This window comes from Brachycentrus maculatus, unplaced genomic scaffold (assembly GCF_059751285.1).
Source record: "Brachycentrus maculatus isolate JH-2025_06_01 unplaced genomic scaffold, ASM5975128v1 h1tg000811l, whole genome shotgun sequence".
NCBI lineage: Eukaryota > Metazoa > Arthropoda > Insecta > Trichoptera > Brachycentridae > Brachycentrus > Brachycentrus maculatus.
In genome coordinates, this window is record NW_028281539.1 from 7,228 (window position 1) to 30,988 (window position 23,761).

General features: G+C 37.4%; 1 protein-coding gene and 1 long non-coding RNA gene across 2 annotated transcripts; both read left to right on the forward strand.

Moving 5' to 3' along the window:
- The first annotated feature begins 2,419 nt into the window (after positions 1–2,419).
- Positions 2,420–15,827, forward strand: LOC148300152 (putative fatty acyl-CoA reductase CG5065). Its single transcript, XM_088275172.1, has 11 exons — positions 2,420–2,738; positions 3,640–3,797; positions 4,991–5,081; positions 6,834–6,979; positions 7,902–8,011; positions 8,996–9,079; positions 10,460–10,568; positions 11,652–11,728; positions 13,079–13,241; positions 14,923–15,180; positions 15,656–15,827. The coding sequence occupies exons 1-11, from the start codon at positions 2,508–2,510 to the stop codon at positions 15,816–15,818; spliced, it is 1,590 nt and encodes a 529-aa protein (XP_088131298.1). The 5' UTR covers positions 2,420–2,507; the 3' UTR covers positions 15,819–15,827.
- A 3,436-nt stretch (positions 15,828–19,263) lies between these two features.
- On the forward strand, positions 19,264–22,707 carry LOC148300153 (uncharacterized). The gene is made up of 3 exons (XR_015838971.1): positions 19,264–19,629; positions 21,763–21,913; positions 22,554–22,707. It is a non-coding gene; the product is annotated as an uncharacterized LOC148300153 (long non-coding RNA).
- The last annotated feature ends 1,054 nt before the right edge of the window (positions 22,708–23,761 follow it).

Sequence of the window (23,761 nt, forward strand, 5' to 3'; positions counted from 1 at the left end):
TTGTTTTTGCATTTTTAAGAAAAGGCATTGTTCAATAATTTTTTTAAATATACCAAGTTTTTTTCAAATGGAGAAAAAACATTCAGGTTTTACCTTAAAAGGTCTGTTGCACAGTAAAAAGTTCAATAAGCGGCTTGATATTTATTTTTAATACATTGTATTATATTTTTCATTAAAAACGTTCTCCTGAAAACTCGAGTTTTTTGATTTATGACGTTCTTGAAAGGAGTGAGCGATATAAGAACCATTCTTAGAATAATCTGTTTATGTAAATAAGACCGGGAAAAACATTATTTGACAAGAATTTCCTTATGGAATTCAATCGTTTACTGGACAATATATTATGATGTTCAAAAAAAGTACTGTAACTCTTTGATAGTGTGTTTTAACAAGTATTTTTATTACATTTTGTATATAAATATTATAATTTATTAGCCAGTAAACCAAAGTTCAACGTATTTCTGAAAAATTAAGGAAAAATCGTTCGCTGAGTATAATTTTCCCAGTCAATTTTATATATTTTATTTGAAAACGAAACCATTTTGGAATACAAAGATCGATGTTCAAAATATATGTACTTCTTTATATATGTATATATTTAAATATAAATCGTCTTCTTGGGGTGGAATGCTCATCCACCAATGGTTAGAAAAAGTGAGATCTTTTTCATCTTCATTCTTTAGGACTAAGTCCTGTCACTCTCCGGTCCGCTCCTGGGAGGTGGAAGACCAGCTATCTCTCCAACGTTCAGGTGGTCTTCCTGGGGGTCTGATCCCGCCTGTGCTGCTGTCCGCAGCCACCCTCACCTCTCGATCCGAACTCGCTCTTCTCACATGATCTCTCCAGAAACGCCTTCTTTCTCTTCCCCATCGCACAACATCTTCAACCTCGCAGATTTTTCTTATATCTGAGTTTCTAACTCTGTCGCAAAGTGTTAGGCCTGCAATGGGTCGTAAAGTCTTCATTTCCGATGTCCTAAGAAGGATTTTGTTCTCGCGGTGTCGGCTCTTGTTTCCGTGCCGTATGTCAAGATCGGTCTGACGCAGGTCTTATAGATCCTCGCCTTACTCTCTTTCAACATGTATTTATTTCTCCATACAAAATTTTAAATAATCACTCAATAAAATCAATCAATCAATAAAAAATCACTGAGAGTGAGATGATCTTTAGAAAAAAAAATAAAACCCATTTGTTTGCTAAATCATTTCCACCATTATGTTTTCCCAAATTCATTCATAGTGAAGCGCCCTTGAGGTCATATTTTACAAAAATGAATCTTTTAAAATTATTTAAATTTATTAATATTATTATCCGAAATATATCGTCTTTGTAGACTGTTGCGGTCAGCTCTCCTCGTCCTCAGGTTGTAGGTCCTTCTGTCATGGACAACGTCACCTAGGCCATGCCTTCGTATCACGTTATCTTTCTGCAGCATCCATGAATTCCTTGGTCTTCCCCTACACTGATGTTTTTAGAGGAAGATCAATGACAATCGCCTGGTTCACCATATGTTCAGGTTCTCTGCATTCTATGTGTCCATATTATCACAATTGCCTTTTCTCTACCTTGATATTGATGCCTGTTACAGCCAGGCTTCCACGAATGCGTGAACTCTTTATCTTATTCTATTGTATTTAAACTTCATTTACAGAAAATAAATAAGTACATTGGCGGGCGTATTGCTAAAAAGCAGTATCTTCCAACCAGTGGCGTGCCTAGAGTTTACCAGTAAGGCAAGCCCATTATTTTTCACATTCGTGAATACATGATGTACCTATAATTTCTTCACCTCGTATCATTCCCAGTATAGTAAGCACCCAGAAAGTATTATAAATATAAACAATGTATTGTAATCATTATAAAAATATGCATACATGTAACTTTTGTAAGGTATAGCCATCACCTTTCAATAAAGAAAATGTTCACTGTAACAAAATATCTTTCTCAGATATCAATCATCACCATATAATGGCATGCATAGTGTTTAATAATCATGTAAGCGCGCGATAATTTAAAAATAGTCATACACTAATTATATAGTTTTAATCATTTGGTCTAGATTTAGTCGTTTTTATTTGAAGTTGTTAGGCAAGCCGGGCTTTTGGGCTTCTAGGGAAGTACCGCCACTGCTTCCAACTAACCAAAAACAGACTAGTGATATTATTGATCAAAACGTTTGATACCATATCAAATTACGAATTTGAATTTTCAAGAATTTGAGTAGTGAGTTTTCAATTATGGATAGAATTGGTGAATGTTACACGTGTGTAAAGTCATCCCTTAAACTTCCATATTCATCCATGTTGAGATGTCTAAGAATAATACATTTTATATTGATATATCATCCGTATTTTGAATAATCACTGGATTATCCGACACTGGTCTGATTGAATAAATAATAATACAATGCAAATTAAATTAGGTTTCAGCAAGAACTATTAGTGCAAAACAGTGATAAAGTGAATCTATTACTGACTAAAAAGTGGTGATAGTTGGTGAAAATAAAAATGGCTTCCAACGAGAGTGATGTTGATCTTGTGGACAATGGTGAGGTCTCCGAGGTGGCCGAGTGGTACAAAGGACGAGTGGCTCTCGTCACGGGAGCTACAGGCTTCCTGGGCAAGGTCTTGGTGGAGAGAATCCTGAGGGTCTGTCCAGCGCAGAAGCTGTATCTACTGCTGAGACCGAAGAAAGGAAGAGACGTGAAGGAGAGACTCGAAGAGTTCTTCAACTGCCAGGTATAATATTTAATTATTTACGAGTCATGGAGTATTTTTTCTCTCCCGTTTTTTTGTGAATGTGATTAGCAATTATGACAAGATGTCCCTAACAATGGGGATAGACAAAATGATGGATTTTGGAACTCGTAAACGAAGTAACTGAAGACCGCAAACCTAAGCTTTGAGCAATCGATAATGCAAAAAAGGAGTAGAAACATGTCTCCTTCTTTTTTGCATCATCAAGAATAGGAAAAAGACGTCTACAAGGAAAAGACGTGAGGGAGAGGATCGAAGAGTTCAGGTCTGTCAGGTATAATTTTTTATATTTCAACGGGTCATGGAGCATAATTTCTAGATTTTTTCTCTCCCATAAGACATTTTTTTGTGTGAATGTGATGAAAAACCATCCGAGATGTCTCTAACAATTAGGATAGACCAAATTATTGATTTTTGAACTCGTAAACGAACTTTCACTAATAGATGTCTCTAGTGAAATTCTAGTGATTCAAGAACAATGCCACGCGCAACGTTTCTAATGAATTTGAGAATCCGTAATGTACAAACATTGTCCAGAGTCAAGCCATCAAAGCGTAGTTCCTGGCGAATGGATTAGTTGGACCGTCTAGCTGTTCATGGAATTCGGAGCATGCGCCTCCAACACCACATTTTTTCTCCTTTCTGCTGCTTTTTGGTCCATGTTTCAGAAGCACAGAGACAAATGAAGTGGACCAAGCTCCTGACTAGCTTCATCTTGGTATTGTTACTCACACCCCGGTCTTTGCAGATTTTGTCTAGCTTAGACATGGCACTTTTGGCGATGGCGATACGACATCTGATCTCTCCTTCGCAAGATCCTTCATCGATGGTTTATTGATATTATTATCTATCAATATTAAAATTCAAATCGTTCCTTCCACAGGTCTTCGACGAAGTACGAGAGAAGTTTCCAGAGCGCTTTGGCCAAGTTTTCGCCATCCGCGGAGATGTTCTTCAAGACAACTTGGGCATTTCGGACGAAGACAGGAAGATCCTGGCAGAAAATTGCCGAATTGTGTTTCATTGTGCTGCAAACGTCAAGTATGTGCATTCATTAAAAGTACTTTTCTTCTTCTCTACTTTTTATTTTTGCAGTAATGTACAATAGTAAGTCTTGTGGCATGTTTTAAAGGGGAATCACCCTCCTGCGATGTGAATTTCTAGCTGTCAATCCATCTCTTTGGTGGTCTGCTCTGGAGTCCCTTGCCCAAATCTTTTATACTATTCATTCATTTCATTCAAACCCTTATCCGCATCCCAATGGTGCATAGGGCACTGCATCATATAAACGCAGTGTTTGCGTTAAACGCAATGCAACGAAGGAAAGGTGATCAGCCTTCCGCTTCCGGTACCAGTCCAAGGTAATATTGAATGAATATAAGAGTGAAAAAAATTACTTTTACTTTTTTGACCCCCCTGAGAATCGAACCCGGGACCTCCAGTACGGTAGCCGAGCGTGCTGACCATTACACTACGGAGGTGGAGAAGATATCTCTTGTCCAAATATTTTATAATTTATTTTTCATTATACACATACAAAAAAATAACAAATTCCAATCATGTGCCCTTACTGAGTTTTCTCGTGCCAAGGGCACATTTTACAATGCTTATTTAAAAAACTTAATTATTAATTTGATTTATTCAGTTATTGCAAATATTATTTTTTGACATCTCATCAAAGATGAAGAACAATATGGAAGTCTGGACATTTGCGGGGCTGACGACCACCATAGGCTGGTTTAAGTGATCACTTTACACACGTGTAACATTCACCAATTCTACCCATTATTGACAACCACACTACTCAAATTCTTGGAAGTTCTATATATATGAACCAATTTAGAAACCTTGTTCTTGAATCACTAGAACTTCACTAGAGAAATCTATTAGTGAGATGAAAAGAAGCATTTTAATGAGCAGAATCTCTTTTATTAGTATGTGAAGTCCGAATCCTGGATTATAATCACACACATGAGAAACGCCAGAAAACACCATTTTAATTTTTATTATTTAAGCTTATAATTTGACCAGATAATTTATTTACAACATTTTGAGTGTGTCCAAATGCTTTCGCTGAAAGCTAATCTAGCAGTGAACAATCGCTGTCATGTTATGTCGGATATGATATTATATATATATATATATATATATATATATATATATATATATATATATATATATATATATATATATATATATATATATATATATATATATATTTATATTTTTTACAGATTTGACCTGAAGCTAAAAGAAGCTGTTACTACCAACACCCTCGGAACAAAAAAAGTTTTACATTTGGGAAAAGAAATGAAGAATCTTGAGGTAAAACATAAACAATATTATAACGGCAGTACATAACGGCAGTACATACATTTTGTCCGCCTCCGTGGTGTAATGGTCAGCGTGTTTAGCTACCGCGCTGGAGGTCCCGGGTTCGATTCCCAGGGGGGGGTGAAAATAAATATAAGTGATTTAACACCGTAATATTTATTTAATATTACCCTGGACTGGTTCCTGAAGCGCAAGAGTGATCACCTCGCCTTCATGTAAGTAATGATCATGATAACACTGCGTCAATTTGATGCAGTGCCCTATGCACCATTAGGTGCGGATAAGGGTTATAATAATAATAACATAACGGAGTCCTGGTTCCGACCCTTATGTATGGAAGTGAAACATGGAGTTGGCAAAAGAAGGATGAATGTAGAGTCAATGCAGTCGAAATGCGATCTCTCAGAAGAATGTGCGACAAAACGATGTATGATAGATGTTCGAATAGTGAAATAAGGAAGGAATGGAAAGCCTGGACAAGCATTATCGAAACAGTTAAGAAAGGTGTGTTGAGATGGTTTGGGCATGTAGAGCGAATGAGTGAGGAAAGAACGGTAAAACAAATTTATGAGGCGAATTTAATTGGAAAAAGGAGCAGAGGAAGACCGGGAAAAACTTGTCACGATCAGGTATGCCGAATACTCGAAAGCGGTCAGGTTAGGAGTCGAAACAATCGGCGGGTATGTATTAAGAGATGCATGAACGTGGAAGAGGCGAAGAATGTTTTCAAATACAGTGGTGTGGCGTTCTATTCTCTTTGTCTACCCCTGCGGGAAAGCGGCGTGATGTTGAGTAAGTTTTTTTTTTAAAAATATTATCACGGTCCTGTTTAAAGTATTGTTGTGAATTCGGGAGGTAGAAGAATATCAGTAAAAGATTGCCATTTTTTGACTTTGGTTAATTCTATATTTTATATTTTGTCATTTGTTTATTTTAAATATGCTTCTTACCTTAAGTTTTTCTCATTTCACCCACTCCTTTCAAGAACGTTATAAATAAAATTAAAAAAACTTCATTTTTCAGGAGAACGTTTTTAAAGTTTAAAAATGTAACACAACTTATCAATAATAAATATCAAGCCACTTATTGAACTTTTTACTGTACAACAGATCTTTTAAGTAAAACTTGAATGTAATCTCTCCATTTGAAAAATATTTAGTATATTTAAAAAAATAATTCAACAATACCCTTTCTTCAAAATGCAAAAACAACACTTTCTGCCCTGTAGCGGGTAAATATTAAGTTAAAAATATGCCTCTTTTGCTGGGATATAGTACATTTTCTGGGCATTCCGAAAACATGTACAACTGAAAATTGACGATTTTTGATTTATCAATTTGACTCAAAGGAGTGAGCGATTTATTTATTTAAATATGCTTCTTATGCCTATTTATTAAACCTGTTTATTTTTTTAAATTTTGTCATGTATTACTTTTAGTTATTTAAAAAAATCTTTTTTGTAACTTTATTATTTGTGTTCCAGTCTTGTCAACCTTAATCCCATGTCCCAAAATGAGAAATGGAAATTACTCTTCGGGAATATTATATATATGACTTATGTATGTCATATGTTTTGAAAAAAAAAAGTTACTGAGTGTTTTCTAGGAGAGACTAATCTAGAATGCACTTGCCAGACAACATGGGTATGCAAACGATTACGGGATGCGTTAACACCACTGTATCACCAACATACCCACATCCCTTACAACTATCATATTTGTTCAATATCAATTATTTTTAAAGGCTTTCGTCCACGTGTCTACTGCCTTCTGTCACTGCGATAAGGATGTGTTGGAGGAGATCACCTACCCTTCCCCCCACGACCCTGACAAGATCATAGACTTGGTGAACTGGATGGACCAAGATCTGCAGGACCAAATCACCCCCAAGTAAGTCCTCTTATCATTCTTTCCCAATGGCCTAATAATGCCCGATTGAAAGGCCTGTGAATGCCCGGACTTTCATATTAACTTTTTTTTTAAAGATCACTCTCAAATTAGTTCTTATCGCATTATTCCCAATGGCCTAATTATCTCATGTTAAAAGACCTTTGAATGCTTACAATTCCATATTACCTTCTTATTGAAAGGTTGTTTACAAGTTAGTTCTCTTCTCATTCTTCCCGAATGGCCTAAAAATTCCCAATCGAAAGACCTGTAAATGTTTACAATTCCATATTAATTTCTTATTCAATGATCACTCACAACTAAGTTCTCTTCTCATTCTTCCCCAATGGCCTAATAATGCCCAATCCTGTGAATGACCATACTTATTGAAAGACAACTCACAAGTAAGTTCTCTTCTCATTCTTCCCCAATGGTCAAGTAATTCCCCATCGAAAGGCCTGTAAATGCCCAGACATTCATATTGAAAGATCACTCACAAGTAAGTTTTCTTCTCATTCATTCCCGACGACCAAATAATGTCCAATCGAAATACCAAGACTTCCATTTTCTCTATTATTAGAGAATACGGAATTACTATTATTCTAAAAATCTATTGACCTCACATACTAATGAAAGAGTTCCTGCTCAATAAAAAGCTTCTTTTCATCTCACCAATAGATGTCTAGTGAATTTCTAGTGATTCAAGAATAATGTTTCAAAACTGGTTAAAACAAATGTAGAACTTCCAAGAATTTGAGTAGTGTGGTTGTCAATAATGGGTAGAATTGGTGAACGTTACACGTGTGTAAAGTGATCACTTAAATCAGCCTATGACGGTCGTCAGCCCCGTAAATGCCCAGACTTTTATATTATTTTCATCTTTGATGAGATGTCAAAAAATAATATTTATCAACCTTTTTTTCAGGCTACTTGGAGGACTGCCGAATACGTACGCTTATAGCAAATGCCTGTCCGAACAATTGGTGACCAATAATGCTGGAAACTTCCCTACCGTCATTGCAAGACCATCGATCGGTAACTACAATTGGTTCTTCGTTGTTTAAAGTGTTTTTCGGTCTTCGTCTGCTCCCATTTCCAACAACATTGGAAAAAAGTAGCAGACAGTCAAATCGATAATTTTAATTCCAATATTGTAAGCATTCAGTTATTTCATCCACCCGCCTCCGTCGTCTAATGGTCAGTTCCCGGGTTCGATTCCCAGGGAGGTCAAATTAAAATAACGGATTTTTTCACTCTTACATTAATTAAATACTACCCTGGACTGGTACCTGAATCGGAGGTCTGATAACCTTTCTTCCATTTTTTTAACGATCAAGATAACACTGCGTCTATATAATGCAGAGCCCTATGCACCATTGTGGTACGGATAAGGGTTTAAAGAGATCTTTTATGCAATTATACATGTACAATAAATAAATAATAAAAAAATAAAGATATGTGTGTTGAAATTTTATTTTATTTATTGTTTCGGCATTAACTTTGTGATAAGACATGTTACAGTGATTAAAGAAAACACTTCGTTTTTTACCACTTGAGTTTTATTATAGACTACATGTTTCAGAAGTTAAACTTCCATCATTCAGGTCTGTATAGTAACTAAAATATAAAATATAAAATTGTTCTATAAATAAGGAGAGGGGAAAGTAAGGGGAAGGGGTTAGTCAAGGGACGGAGTTTTTATCTTGAAAATTTAGAAATCCAAAAAAACCTAAATTCTGATAATATTTTTTTAAATAATATATTGTTTGAAAAATTTTCACCTTTGCTTTCCATTTTTCCTTTGTTTTCAAACTCCGTCCCTTGACTAACGCCCTCCCCCTAACTTTCCCCTCTCCTTATTTATAGAACAATTTTATATTTTATATTTTAGTTACTATAAAGACCTGAATGATGGAAGTTTAACTTCTGAAACATGTAGTCTATAATAAAACTCAAGTGGTAAAAAACAAGTGTTTTCTTTAATCATATGTATGTTATATAAAATTCATGTTTTTTTAGTAATTGCGTCGTGGAAGACCCCAATGCCAGGATGGATAGAAAATTTAAATGGACCAACTGGTCTTCTTGTCGGAGCTGGCAAAGGTATATCTGATTTTATTATTTTAAAATTTATTATTAATATTATTTATTATATCAGACCTAACAAAAATAAAAGTTATTTTCTTCACTGTAATGTTGATTCAATATTACCCTGGACTGGTACCTGAAGCGGAGGGCTGATCACCTTTCCAACATGCGTAAACGATCAAGATAACACTGCGTTCATATGAAGCAGTGCCCTATGCACCATTTGGGTGCGGATAAGGGTTTTATATATTACATATTTTTATATGTACATATCTTAAGTAAAACTAAATAAATATTGCAACTACAGCTTTATTCTTTTGCCAGATTGTGGAATACACTATTTTAGATAAGAATGCAGATCTGAATGTGAAATATTGGTAAACGGAGAGATTTTGGAACAGGTAGATGATTTAGTGTATTTGAGTAGTATGTTTTCTAGTGATGGAAAGATTGATAAAGACATAGAAAGGAGAGTGAATGCTGGGAACAAAATGAATGGTGCACTGAAATCAGTTATAGCAAATAAAAACCTATCAGCGGAAGCTAAACTGGCAGTGCACAACGGAGTCCTGGTTCCAACTCTAATGTATGGAAGTGAAACATGGAGTTGGCAAAAGAAGGATGAAAGTAGACTGGATGCAGTCGAAATGTGATATCTCAGAAGAATGTGCGACAAAACGATGTATGATAGATGTACGAATAGTGAAATAAGGAAGGAATGCAGATATGAGATAAGCATTATCGATAAAATTAAGAAAGCTGTGTTGAGATGGTTTGGACATGTAGAACGAATGAGTGAGGAAAGAACGGTAAAACAAATTTATGAGGCGAATGTTAGCGGGAAAAGAAGCAGAGGAAGACCGAGAAAAACATGGCACGATCAGGTGTGCCAAATACTTAAGAGTGGTCAGTTTAGGAGTCGTAACAATCGGCGGGTATGTATGAGGAGATGCATGAACGTGGAAGAGGCGAAGAATGTTTGCAAGGACAGAGTGGTGTGGCGCTCTATTCTCTCTGCCTACACCTGCGGGGAAGCGGCGTGATGGTTAGTTAGTTAGTTAGTTAGTTCTATTTTATATGTTTTGTGGAACAAACTTAGAAAATGAAAAAAATTACACAAATACCCCTTGGCCTTTACACTATCGACTTATCAAAGTTCGTTTGACCAAAAGAGGTGTGTGTTAGGTTTTGTTTGATGTGTTTGGGATCTGTTCTATATACATTACCATAAAGTGTGCTTTGTGTGCTTTGCTGGGAGGTGCTTTCTTGTGTTATGTGAGAGTAATCCTTAAATGCTCATGTAAGGATTGTTTAAGCGTTTTGTTGACTGTCCTAGGTTGAAGCTTGTTGAATTTTATCTCTTTTCGAGTGTCCTTATATGTCTCTTGATTTCAGGAGTGATTCGAAGTATGCATTGTAATGAGAGCTACCACGCAGATATAATGCCAGTAGACATATGTGCTAACGCTCTCATAGCCTTAGCATGGAGACTAGGAAAAACTAAGTAAGTACCCATAATGAAGTTATTTTCAAACCATATCCGTACCCTATGTGGAGCATTTCTTCTTTTTCTTCTTTTTGTAGATCTTAGGGATCTGTTTGTGCTTCCGCATGTCGCTCTTGAGATGTTGACTCCCAGCTGTCTTTCCATCTTTTCGGAGGTCTGCCTGGGGGTCTGCGTCCTTCAGGGTTGTCTGGAAGGGCGATACGTGGAAGTCTGTCTTCTGACATTCTGTTTATATGTTCATTCCAGTATCGCCTTCGTTGTCCTCCCCACCTCACGATATCCTCCGTCTTACACATGCTCCGGATGTCGGTATGCCTTACTCGGTCTCGCAATGTGTTTCCGGTTATGGATCGGAAAGTCTTCATCTCGGAGGTTCGAAGTCTGGATTTTGTTCTGGAAGAATCTGCTCTTGCCTCAATGTGTGCAATTCGAAGTCCAAAAACTGTCTCCAGGCTTTTCTGTCGGCAGCCAGCTCCTTTGCATCCTCCCAAGTCACTGCCCTTTCCAATTTCATTTGTCTTAAAAGCCTGATTTACCATTCTTCCCTCACTCAATCGTTCCACATGCCCAAACCATCTCAACACACCTTCCTTTGTTTGATGGATAATGCTTTGCATATTTTATATATTTTTTTGACATCTCATCAAAGATGACGAAGAATATAGAAGTCTGAGTATTTGCGGGGCTGACGACTGTCATAGGCTAGTTTAGGTGATCACTTTACACACGTGTAACATTCACCAACTCTATCCATTATTGACAACCACACTACTCAAATTCTTGGAAGATCTATATATATATGAACCAATTTAGAAACCTTGTTCTTGAATCACTAGAGCTTCACTAGAGACATCTATCGGTGATGTGAAAATAAGCTTTTTACTGATCAGAAACTCTTTGAAAACTAACTCATATAACTCGATATAATCCTGATTTGTGAACAAGTATTTGAACGCACTCAAAATGTTGTAAAGTTTGCATTCTTTCCTCATATCACCGTTTGAATATCTATCATTTTGAATAATTTATTATAATTTTTATTGATATTGCTACTAAAAATAATACTCTAATTATTTTCAGGCCTAAAGAAGTCATGGTGTGCAACTTAACAGAGTCTGGAGTCAACCCTTTATCGTGGGGAGAAGCCTTAAACTATGGTAACATGCATTTAGTAATTGTTTATGTAATATTTCAAATATACAATATTTATAGCTCGACGTACGCTGACGTCGTTCGTACGTTATGTGATAAGATATTCATTTGTCTCGGGTGTATTAGTTTTTCTGAAATGTCAATCAACTTATATGAAAGGAGATGTCAGAAGTCTGAGTATCCCAGGGTTTACGACCTAGCATTTGGCTGGCTTAAGTGATCACTTAAAACATTCAAAATATAAAGAATGAACTGAACTTAAATCAGACTAATTAAAATCCACGACTATGATTGGTCATTAAATTCCTAAACATTTTGTTTTTTTTTTTACTGTAATGGCCTCAATAATTCCATTGTCAATTTGGCAGTCACTCTGTGGTTAAAATCTATCCGTTTTTAATTTAAGATTAACTTAGTAAATACCACAATTATTATATATTAAAAAATAGTATACACTAAATAAAACTTCGTACTATTTTTTGACATCTCATCAAAGATGAAGAAGAATATGGAAGTCTGGGCATTAACGGGGCTGACGACCGTCATAGGCTGGTTTAAGTGATTACTTTACACACGTGTTACATTCACCAATTCTACCCATTATTGACAACTACACTACTCAAATTCTTAGAAGTTCTTTATACTACTACTACTACTACTACCATCACGCCGTTTCCCCGCAGGGGTAGGCAGAGAGGATGGAACGCCACACTCTTCTGTCCTGACATACACTCCTCGCCTCCTTCACATCCATACATCTAGTCATACATGCCCTCCGATTACGCAGACTTTTGACACCGCCAGATTTTAGGTTCTGATTGATCTGATCGTGCCAAGTCTTTTTCGGTCGTCCACGTTCTGTTTTCCCTCTCACATTCGCCACATATATTTTCTTAGTCATTCTCTCGCTATCTATTCGCTCCACATGTCCATACCACCGCAAAGAGCTTTATATATGAACCAATTTAGAAACCTTGTTCTTGAATCACTAGAACTTCAATAGAGTCATCTATTGGTGAGATGAACATACTAATAAAAGAGTTTCTGCTCAATAAAAAGCTTCTTTTCATCTCACCAATAGATGTCTCCAGTGAAGTTCTAGTGATTCAAAAATAAAGTTTCAAATTTGGTTCATATATATAGAACTTCCAAGAATTTGAGTAGTGTAGTTATCAATCATGGGTAGAATTGGTGAATGTAACACGTGTGCAAAGTAATCACTTAAACCAGCTTATGACGGTCGTCAGCCCCGTAAATCCCCAGACTTCCATATTCTTCTTCATCTGTGATGAGATGTCAAAAATAATATGAAACTTTCTTATTACCAAATCGATAATTTTTATGTATGATTCTAGGACGGAAGCATATGTATGAGAATCCTTTCTCCGTGACTCTGTGGTATCCTGATGGGTCCATAAAAGCGAGCTGGTTGGTTCACGTACTGAGTGTGATATTTTTCCACTTAATCCCGGCCTATTTCCTGGACATGCTGCTCGTCCTACTAAGGAGGAAACCTTTGTAAGAGCCTTCCAGATTTACTATAACTAACTAACTAACCATCACGTCGCTGATAGTTCATAAGGAACTAACAGGAGAGGTAGTATCATAGGTACATGATAAAACTAGTGAAGTACATTTGTAACATAAACCAAGCTAGGACACAAAATGCCGAACCCTCTTCTAGTGGAACGGAAGGCCTGCTGAGGACAGTCAACAGTCCGCCTTCTCCTGAGGAGTGCAACGTGGTTTCCTCCCAGCAATGAGCAAATGCTGACAAGTTCCTGATTGGTCCACACCAGATTATCCCTCCTGTTCCCAACACAGACTCGAATAAAAACATATCAAATTAGCTAGAAGAAACAAAAATCCACTTAATGTTCTATAAACCTTGTACATAATAAGCAAAGTAAATAATAAATGCAATTCCCATCTAAAAAAACCATCACGTCGCTTCTCGCAGTGGTAGGCAGAGAGGGAAGAACGCCACATCACTCTGTCTGTGCAAATTTATTTGATTTTTCCACATTAATGCATCGCCTCATGTATACCCCCAATTATTTAGAATTTCAAAATGTTTAATATACCTGATCATGCAAGTTTTCCACGTTCTTCCTCTGCTCTTTTTTTCAGCTACATTCACCTCGTAAATTTGTTTTACCGTTCTCTCCTCACTTGTTCGTTCCACATGCCCAAATCACGATGTCTTTGCAAACATTCTACGCCTCTTCCACATTCATGCATCTCTGCATACACACTCGCCAATTATTCCTACTTTTGACCTGGTCACTTTCAAGTATTTGAAATACCTGATCATGCTAAGCTTTCCCCAGTCTTCTTCTACTCTTTCGAACTCCATTCGCCTCATAAATTTGTTTAACCTTTCTTCCCTCACTCATTCGTTCCACATGCCCAAATCATCTCAACACACCTTTCTTAATCTGATGGATAATGCTTATCTCAGCCTTGCACCCTTTCCTTATATCACCATTGAAACATCTACCATACATGGTTTTGCCGCACTGAGAGATTGCATTTCCAATGCATTCAGAATACTTTCATACTTCTTTGGCCAACTCTAAGCTTCAGACAGATCGGTGTGGCGTTCTATGCTTTCTGCTCATCTTTTTTTAATTTGGTGCGTAATGCTCATCTCAGACATGCATCCTTTCCTTATCCATTGGAACATCTACCATAAATGATTTTGCCGCACTGAGCGATGGCATTCCGACTGCAATCAGTCTTTGTACTTTCGTCCTTCTTTCGCCAACTCTGTGCTTCAGTCGGACAGATCGGTGTGACGTTCTATTGTCTTTGCCTACCTCTGCTGGAAGCAGCTAAACATAATAATAATAATAGAACCCTTACCCGCACCCAATGGTGCATAGGGCACTGCGTCATATAAACGCAGTGTTATCTTGATCGTTTACACATGAAGGAAAGGTGATCAGCTCTCCGATTCAGGTACCAGTCCAGAGATTGAATAAATGCTTCAGTGAAAAAATCACTTATATTTATTTTACCCCCCTTGGGAATGGAACCCGTGACCTCCAGAACGGTAGCTGAGCGTGCTGACCATTACACTACGGAGGCGGACTGAACGCGGGCTCAACATAAAGCAGCTAAAATATTTTATATTTGCAATGAATGACGAGGAAGCAAAATATATAGCCCATGACTAAATTTGTGTTTCATTTTTCAGCATGGTCAAAATCCAAAAGCGTATATCTGATGGCCTCGATCTATTGATGTATTATACCACCAAGAAATGGGTGTTCAATAATGGGAACTTCCAGTCCATCGAGTCCTGGCTGAGTCCAAAGGACTCGCAGCTGCTGTTCACGGACATGAAGCCCATCAGCTGGGACAGCTATATGCTCAGCTACATCCTGGGCGCCAGGAAATACTGCTGCAAGGATGGTCCGGACACCCTGCCGAAAGCGAGGAGCTTGTTGAAGAAGTGAGAATCTTATCCGTCTCTTCTATTGATCTTCTTCTTTTTCTTCCTTTTCTAGATCCTATGGATCTGTTTGTGCTTCCGCTTGTACCTCTTGGGATGTTGCCTCTTTTTAAAAGCTTTCTTTACTGATTTGTAGCTTTGTAGTTGTATCACACTAAAGTATCTTTAAAATATGAACTACCACAGATGTGGGCGTGGCTTAAGCCAATTCAAATAACAGCTGCATTTAAATGCGGCTGTTATTTGAATGTAAAAACATGCCTACCGCCAACGTTCGGCGGCAGATAGGCCAATGGGTTAATTACAGTGCGTGGTACTGTTTTTCATATCCTTTAGTGTCTAGCTCTTTTGTTTCGCCCTCATGTGCCCTCTTTGACAGCTCTTGAGCTTCTGAAATTCCAGTCTAGACTTGCCCATTCCCGTTATTTTCTATCTTTGCTTTACTAACTGTCTTATTTTGTCTTCTTTCTTTCAGACTGTACTTCTTGGACCAGTTATCGAGCTGGTGTTTCTACGGACTGCTCTTCTGGCTTATATGGATATATTCCGCTACGATCCTGAGCGTCGCGGAGTCAACTTTAAATTTGCCATCTCTCTTATTTGGAATGCAATCGTCAGAAAAAGTCTACACTTCGTAAAAAATAAAACCAACAATAATTTAATTCAACATTCGCGAGATGCTCAGACTTGTTGTATCTACAGATAATTGGCAAAGCATGGCATAGCAATTTTCACTCATAAATTACATGAAATTATAGTAACTTCAAACATAAAGAGTAAATCCACTCACGAGTAGGCACAGGCTATGAAACTTATAAAGTTGAAGCCTGAGTAGGGTCATGATAAACGGTTTTGCATAAGACGTAGCTAGATTTCAGAGTCACTTGTACGTTAAGAAATTGAAAAATAGCACTGGCATTGCACTGGTAAAGCTTGCTTGGTATATGGTATTTCATTCAGAGTAGGTATGTAGCTATGATTTTAGCCGAGTGAGATGTTTTTCCATCTGCATTTCGTTCAAACAAAGTTTATTTCAACGCCTTTTTATGAAGGAGGCTGCAGATAATTCTCAAATCTTCTTAGTAAGCATTTAACTGTAGTAAGGATTATGTTAAGGTATGTTTATTAAAAAAAAAATCATATTTTTAGTGTTAAAAAATATAAGTAGTTTAATATGTATATAAATTATATATATATATATATATATATATATATATATATATATATATATATATATATATATATATATATATATATATATATATATATATATATATATATATATATTGGGTTGATGCAAAAGTAATGACCGTTTTTTATGATCCCAGGTAAAAAAAATTTTTTTCATAAATTATGAACAGGATCTTCTTTTTTTATGATTCCATTGTATAGAAGATGATTTCCCTCTACTTTCTATTCAGTTTTGGCCTGGCCAGAGTACAGTAATAACCCCTTGTATTTTTTCAAAATGTCGTTCGATAAAGTGCATTTACGTCATTGTTTACTTTATGAATTCCGTAAAGACAATACCGCGAGTGTGGCAACCAAAAACATTTGTGAAGTGTACGGAGCAGATGTCATCAAAGTTCGACAGGTACGAAGATGGTTTGCAAAATTCCGATCAGGAGATTTTTCACTCATTGATAAACCACGTACCGGGCGGCCATTGAAGTCTGATGAAGACGAATTAAAAGTCATAATTGACACCAATCCACGCCTAACCATCAGAGAGATTGTGTCAATGATGGGAGTCAACCAAACAATCGCATTAAGACATTTGAAGCGTATGGAAATGGTTTCGCGGTACGACGTTTGGATACCTCATCAATTGTCGGCTGCCAATTTATTGGATCGTGTTTCAACGCGCGTTGCTTTGAGTGCGAGACAAAAACATGAACCTTTTTTGCATCGTTTGGTGACGGAAGATGAAAAATGGGTCGTGTACAACAACGTGACAAGAAAAAGAAATTGGACTATACCTGGACAAGCCCCATTAACAACTTCGAAGGCCGAAATCCATAAAAAAAAGTTACACTTTGTGTTTGGTGGAATAATAAGGGTATTGTGTAATTTGAACTCTTGGAACACGATAAGACAAGTACAGCAGAACGATATTGTCAGCATTTATCCAAATTGAACATGGTCCTTCAAAAGGATAGACCAGAATTGGTAAACAGAAAAGGGGCAGTGTTTCATCACGACAACGCGCGACCACATGTGGCTATGACGACCCAACACAAGCTAAATGAGTTAAATTGGGATGTTATCAAGCATCCACTGTATTCTCTAAATCTTGCTCTTTCTGAATTTTATTTATTTCGATCACTGCAAAAAAATTTAAATGATGAAAAAAATTATTCAATAGAGCAGGTAAAAACATCCCTTACTTCATTTTTCGCATCAAAATCCACGGAATTTTATACTACTGGTTTTATAAGTTGATAGAAAGATGGGAGAAGGTTATAAGAACTGATGGAAATTATATAATTTATTAAATAAATAATACACAAGAAAAAAAAAATTAAAAAAATATATGTAAAAAACGGTCAAAACTTTTGCATCAACCCAATATATATGTATAAATATATATATTTGTTTATAATTTTTATCTAGCAGAATCACTTATTAAAAATCATCTATATTTTCATTGGTACCCTGATATTTAAAAAAAATAAAAACATTTTGATATTTTTTTACCAGGCGTTTTGTATTTAAATTAAGGTTTCAAATTTTAAAGTATATTATAAAATATTTTATACTGATGACATTAATATGATTATATTGTTCAATAAAATATATCTTAAAAAATGTTAATTTTTTTATTTTATACACATATTTTTAAAAGAACAATATTAGTGGATGGTTTAAGAAGAGCAATCGAAACTATAAAAGGTATGATATGAGCATGCAGAAAGCTGTAAACTTATCCAATGCATTGGGTCATGTATGAGGCTAGCAGTACATGGACCGTTCACATCTTCGTTCAACATCTTAAAAGGTGTAAAACAGGGATGTGTAATGTCACCGAGGCTGTTTAATATACGTATATTCTACATGTAAATATCAAATTGTAAGAATGGAAAACTGCAAATATTTAAAATACGTAAATTGTAAACAGCCCTTGAGGTATGATAAATGTTTGAATGGTGATATAAGAAAAGAATACAAGGCTAAATTCATCGTATTAGAGTCGTGTGTAGAAATTAATTGATTTTACACGTTAATAGACTGAATAGGACACAGAAATTGGGAAATGTGCTGTACGGAGGATATAGTCGGATGGGGAAGACAGCGAAGACGATTCTGGAATACCCATGTCCATAGAATGCAAGATAAACTGGTCCGAATTGCTCAAGAGAACCTAGACTTAAGGAGACCACCTGGGAGACCTAAAAACTATGGCGCGACAGCTGCCAGTCCACGTCACAAGAGACAGATAATGGAACAGGCACATTCAAGAAGAAGAAAAAAAAGTGTTGAGAACAAAGGAAGACCGAGAAAAACTTGAGTCATGATCAAGTATTATATTTCAAACACTAGACAGTGGTCAGGTTAGGAGTTGAAATAATTGGCGGGTATGTATGAGGAGATGGATGAACGTTGAAGAGGCGAAGATAGTCTGCAGACAGACTGCTGTGGCGTTCTATTCTCTGGCTTCCCCTGCAGTGAAGTGACATGATAATTAGTTAGTTTTATCTATGATTATGACAGTACTTCTTCAAACGCTTATCCGCACCTCAATGGTGCATAGGGCACTGCATCATATAAATGCAGTGTTTTCTTGATCGTTAACACATGAAGGAAAGGTCATCAGCCCTCCGGTTCAGCTACTAGTCCATGGTAATATTGAAATAATATTACAGTGAATAAATCACTTATATGTATTTGACCCCCCCTGGGAATCGAACCCGGGACCTCCGGTACGGTAGGCGAGCTCGCTGACCATTACACTACCGAAGCGGACAGTACTTATTTAATTATATAATAATGTCACATTTTTAAAATAAGAATAAATAAAAAATGACGAATGGGCCAAGTCTGTTTGCTTTTACATGCCAAAATGGTATTTTCGAGAAACGCGAACATACTGTACAAAGCTTTCGTACTGTGTAGAAAGAAGAAATCGTACGAGAAAGAAAAATTGAACACAATCAAGCACCAAAATGAGGAAATTATACCCAACTGTACTGAAAAATTCAAGTTGTGTATCAAAAAAACGAGAGCGTACAAGAAATGGTCTGAAAGATGGAAGGCGACAGAGAAACCTCGAAGATTTTTCAAGTATTTTCTCAAAACCTTTGTCAATTTCGCCTTCGGTTTGTTTCTGACGTACGCTTTTTTCGTTGTTTTGGTATATCAGCTGTTTGCGTCGATTCATTTCGCGACAGTTTTCTGTTTTTTTCTGGGAATATTTCTTAGCCTAGGACTTGCTTTCAGCTCGTTTGTTCGGTGAGTGATTTGCTGATGGCTTATTATATTGGATTATAAGTTGGTACATACAGTATCGAACAGATTAATTGAAACAAAACTTTTTATGTTGTATTTTCGTAAAAAAAAACTAACTGACTAACTAACCATCATGCCACTTGTCCGCAGGGGTAGGCAGAGACAATAGAACATCACTCTCTCTTTGCAAACATTCTTCACCTCTTCCACGTCCATGCATCTCTTCATACATACATACCCGCCGATTGTTTCGACTCCTAACCTGACCGCTTTCAAGTATTTGGCATACCTGATCATGCCATGTTTTTCTCGTTCTTCCTTTGCTCCTTTTTCCAATTGCATTCGCCTCATACATTTGTTTGACCGTTCTTTCCTCAGTCATTTGTTCCACATGTCCAAACCATCTCAACACACCTTATTCGTAAAAAGTTTTGTAAAATCTTTAGTTATATCACAAATTGATATTGAATATGATCTCATTTGAGCCCAATCAAAGATTTTACTCTTCTTGGCATCTATTATATAAGGTTTTGGCACGCGGATGCCATTTTTTCGTCTCGAAACCATACCTGAATTATGGACAAAATGAGTTTTTCCACCGTAGTGCAATCAATTTTGGAGAGCCGATACTTACAGAAGCCGATAGATTTTCCATTAGGTTTATGTTTGGCAAAATTCTTGACCAGTCCAACGCGGTTCATTGTTTTTGTGTTTCAAAAAAATTTCATAATTTTTTTTGGATTTGTGGCAGGGGGCTAAATCCTGCTGAAATATTCCATTACCATTTGACCTTCGTTTTTGTATCTCTGGTAGTATCTTTTCCAGTAGAATTGGGTGATACTTCTCGCTATTCATCATCTCAGTCGCTGAAAGAAGCAGCCCTGGTCCATAATACAAGGAACACCCCCAAAATATTTTTTAGAGGGTGTTGTAAATACGAAAAAAATATTAATCTGTTCGACACTGTACATAATTAGCTAAAAAATCATGTCAAGGGTCAAATTGAACGTATGAAAAAGTCCTGCCTTAAGATTTTCCATTCGGTAAATATTTGATAACTGAAGCGAAGCATGGAGTTGGCAAAAGAAGGATGAAAGCAGACTGAATGCAGTCAAAATGCGATCCCTCAGACGAATGTGTGGCAAAACGATGTTTGATAGATGTTCGAATGATGAAATAAGGAAAGAATGTAAGGCTGAGATAAGCATAATCGATAAAATTAAGAAAGGTGTGTTGAGATGGTTTGGACATGTGGAGCGTATGAGTGAAGAAAGAACGGTTAAACAAATTTATGAGGCGAATGTAGTTGGAAAAAGAAGCAGAGGACGACCGAGGAAAACTTGCCACAATCAGGTATGTCAAATACTCGAAAGCGGCCGGATCAGGAGTCGTAATAATCGTCGGGTATGTATGAGGAGATGCATGAATGTAGAAGAGGCAAAGAATGTTTGCAAAGACAGAGTGGTGTGGCGTTCGATTCTCTCTGCCTACCCCTGCGGAGAAGCGACGTGATGGTTAGTTAGTTAGTTAGTTAGTATATGGTATATATCCTTTGACACCATCTTTGGTTCAAGTGAGTAAGTTTTTTTAATTTATTTATTTAGAAGAGACTTTTCTGAAATGTATGTAAGATCGTTTCCAGGAGACACCTGAAAACACGATTCAGAATTTTTATTTAACTTATATTTTACATTAAGTTCGAAAAACGTCAGACCTTTTCTACTTTCTCTTTAATGCGATATCAGTAAAAAAATCTTGATATAATTAACTAATAATTAGAGCTCAACCCATTTTGAACAAAGATTAGATACAGTTCGCACAATCCTGGTAACGTTCGGGTGTAACAGGCATTAATAATACGGTAGAGGAATATATTGTGAACCAGGCAATCGCCATGGATCTTCCTCGAAAGACATCTAGAGGAAGACCAAAGAATGCACAGATGCTGCAGAAAGATAACATCATTCCACGGCATGACCTAGACGACGTTGTCCATGATAGAAGAACCTACAGCCTGAGAACGAGGAGAGCAGACCTCAACAGTCTACAAAGACGAGTAGTTAGGATGGAGCCAGGATGAAGAGGAAGATTTGGACACACTCAATGTGAACTGATGCTTTTGTTCGCTTCTTGTAGCTGCCACACATTTCTCGTAGTTCCACAGTTTTTCTGCAAAAGAGGAAGACAAGCGCTGATTGGATACGCTTACATTTTAATTCTGACTGGACCGACCAGAAATACTCTCATCAATGTGGCTAATCTATCTGAGGCACTGCTTTGTGAAGGGGTAGGACTGTTTATTATTTAAAATACTATAAGGTTAGCTCAGTAGTCAGGCCAAAGAAAGATGAAAAAAAGGATGGAAGTAGACTGAATGCAGTCAGAATGCCATCTCTCAGTGCGGCAAGACCATGTTTGGTAGATGTTACAATGGTGATATAAGGAAAGGGTGCAAGGCTGAGATGAGCACTATCCAGCAAACTAAGGAAGGCGGCTTGGGATGGTTTGGGAAGGATGAGAGTAGACTGGATGCAGTCGGAATGCCATCTCTCAGTGCGGGAAGACCATGTAAGGTAGATGTTCCAATGGTGATATAAGGAAAGGGTGAAAGTCTGAGATGAGCACTATCCAGCAAACTAAGGAAGGCAGGTTGGGATGGTTTGGGAAGGATGAGAGTAGACTGGATGCAGTCGGGATGCCATCTCTCAGTGCAGCAAAACCATGTATGGTAGATGCTCCTATGGTGATATAAGGAAAGGGTGCAAGGCTGAGATGAGCACTATCCAGCAAACTAAGAAAGGTCTGTCGAGATGGTTGGGACATGTGGAACGAATGAGGGAAGAATAAAAGGTAAAACCAATTTATGATGCGAATGTTAAATTCAAGAGATTTGTTATGAAATTGGAACTTTTTTGCTGATATTCTAGGAACAACTTCACGATAATTATCTCAAAATAAAGCGTGCAATTGAAAAACCATTCATAGAGCTGAAACATTCCTTGCAAAGGATTGTCAAGATTATCCACAAAGAAGCGGATGTGTTTTTAAAGCCTTTTAAAAAAACTGAAAAAGCTGTGGAGAAAATTGGCAAGTACTTTCATTTAAACATAAATACTTCTTTATATTGATTTTGCCACACCACGCTGAAGGTTGGCAATCATCGTGTCAGTCTGCAGCCGCTCTGAGCAGCGCCCCAGTGCTGCAGCGGAGCCAGGATATACGCGGAGTTGCCGAGCCAGGATATACGCCTTCTTCCTACGCTGCGTTTACCTTCCACGCCGCCTTGTAATATAATACCTATTACTCGCTATTTCTCTCCCCTCATACAACGGCCCAAGTACTCCACGCTGAAGGTTGGCAATCATCGTGTCAGTCTGCAGCCGCTCTAAGCAGCGCCCCAGTGCTGCAGCGGAGCCAGGATATACGCGGAGTTGCCGAGCCAGGATATACGCCTTCTTCCTACGCTGCGTTTACCTTCCACGCCGCCTTGTAATATAATACCTATTACTCGCTATTTCTCTCCCCTCATACAACGGCCCAAGTACTCCACGCTGAAGGTTGGCAATCATCGTGTCAGTCTGCAGCCGCTCTGAGCAGCGCCCCAGTGCTGCAGCGGAGCCAGGATATACGCGGAGTTGCCGAGCCAGGATATACGCCTTCTTCCTACGCTGCGTTTACCTTCCACGCCGCCTTGTAATATACTACCTATTACTTCCGTGTTCCGTATTGTTCCGTGTCTGTCTGCTGTGCTGGTCGGGGCTGTGGGCGTCTGTGTACCGGCCAACGTCGAGTCGGAATCGGATCTAGCTGACTAATTTAACTAAACACTAATCCCTTTCACTGCCTACACTGGGGTACTTCTAGAAAATCTGGTGATGGACTTACAGTCTTGTATTTATTTAGATTGGCAGTGACAGGTATTTTGAAAGCTTTTATTGTGAATTCACAGTAAAATCAGGATACAATTTTATATTTTTTCACATTTTCAATATGTTTCTCAAATTAGTTTTAAAAAATTGCTTAGCAAGAGCAGATCTGTCAGGAAGCCTAGATGCTTCTGTATCAGATCTGGGCATGCGGTGGGACAGCTTTCAATACCTATTACTTCCTATTTCTCTCCTGTCTATCTACTCTA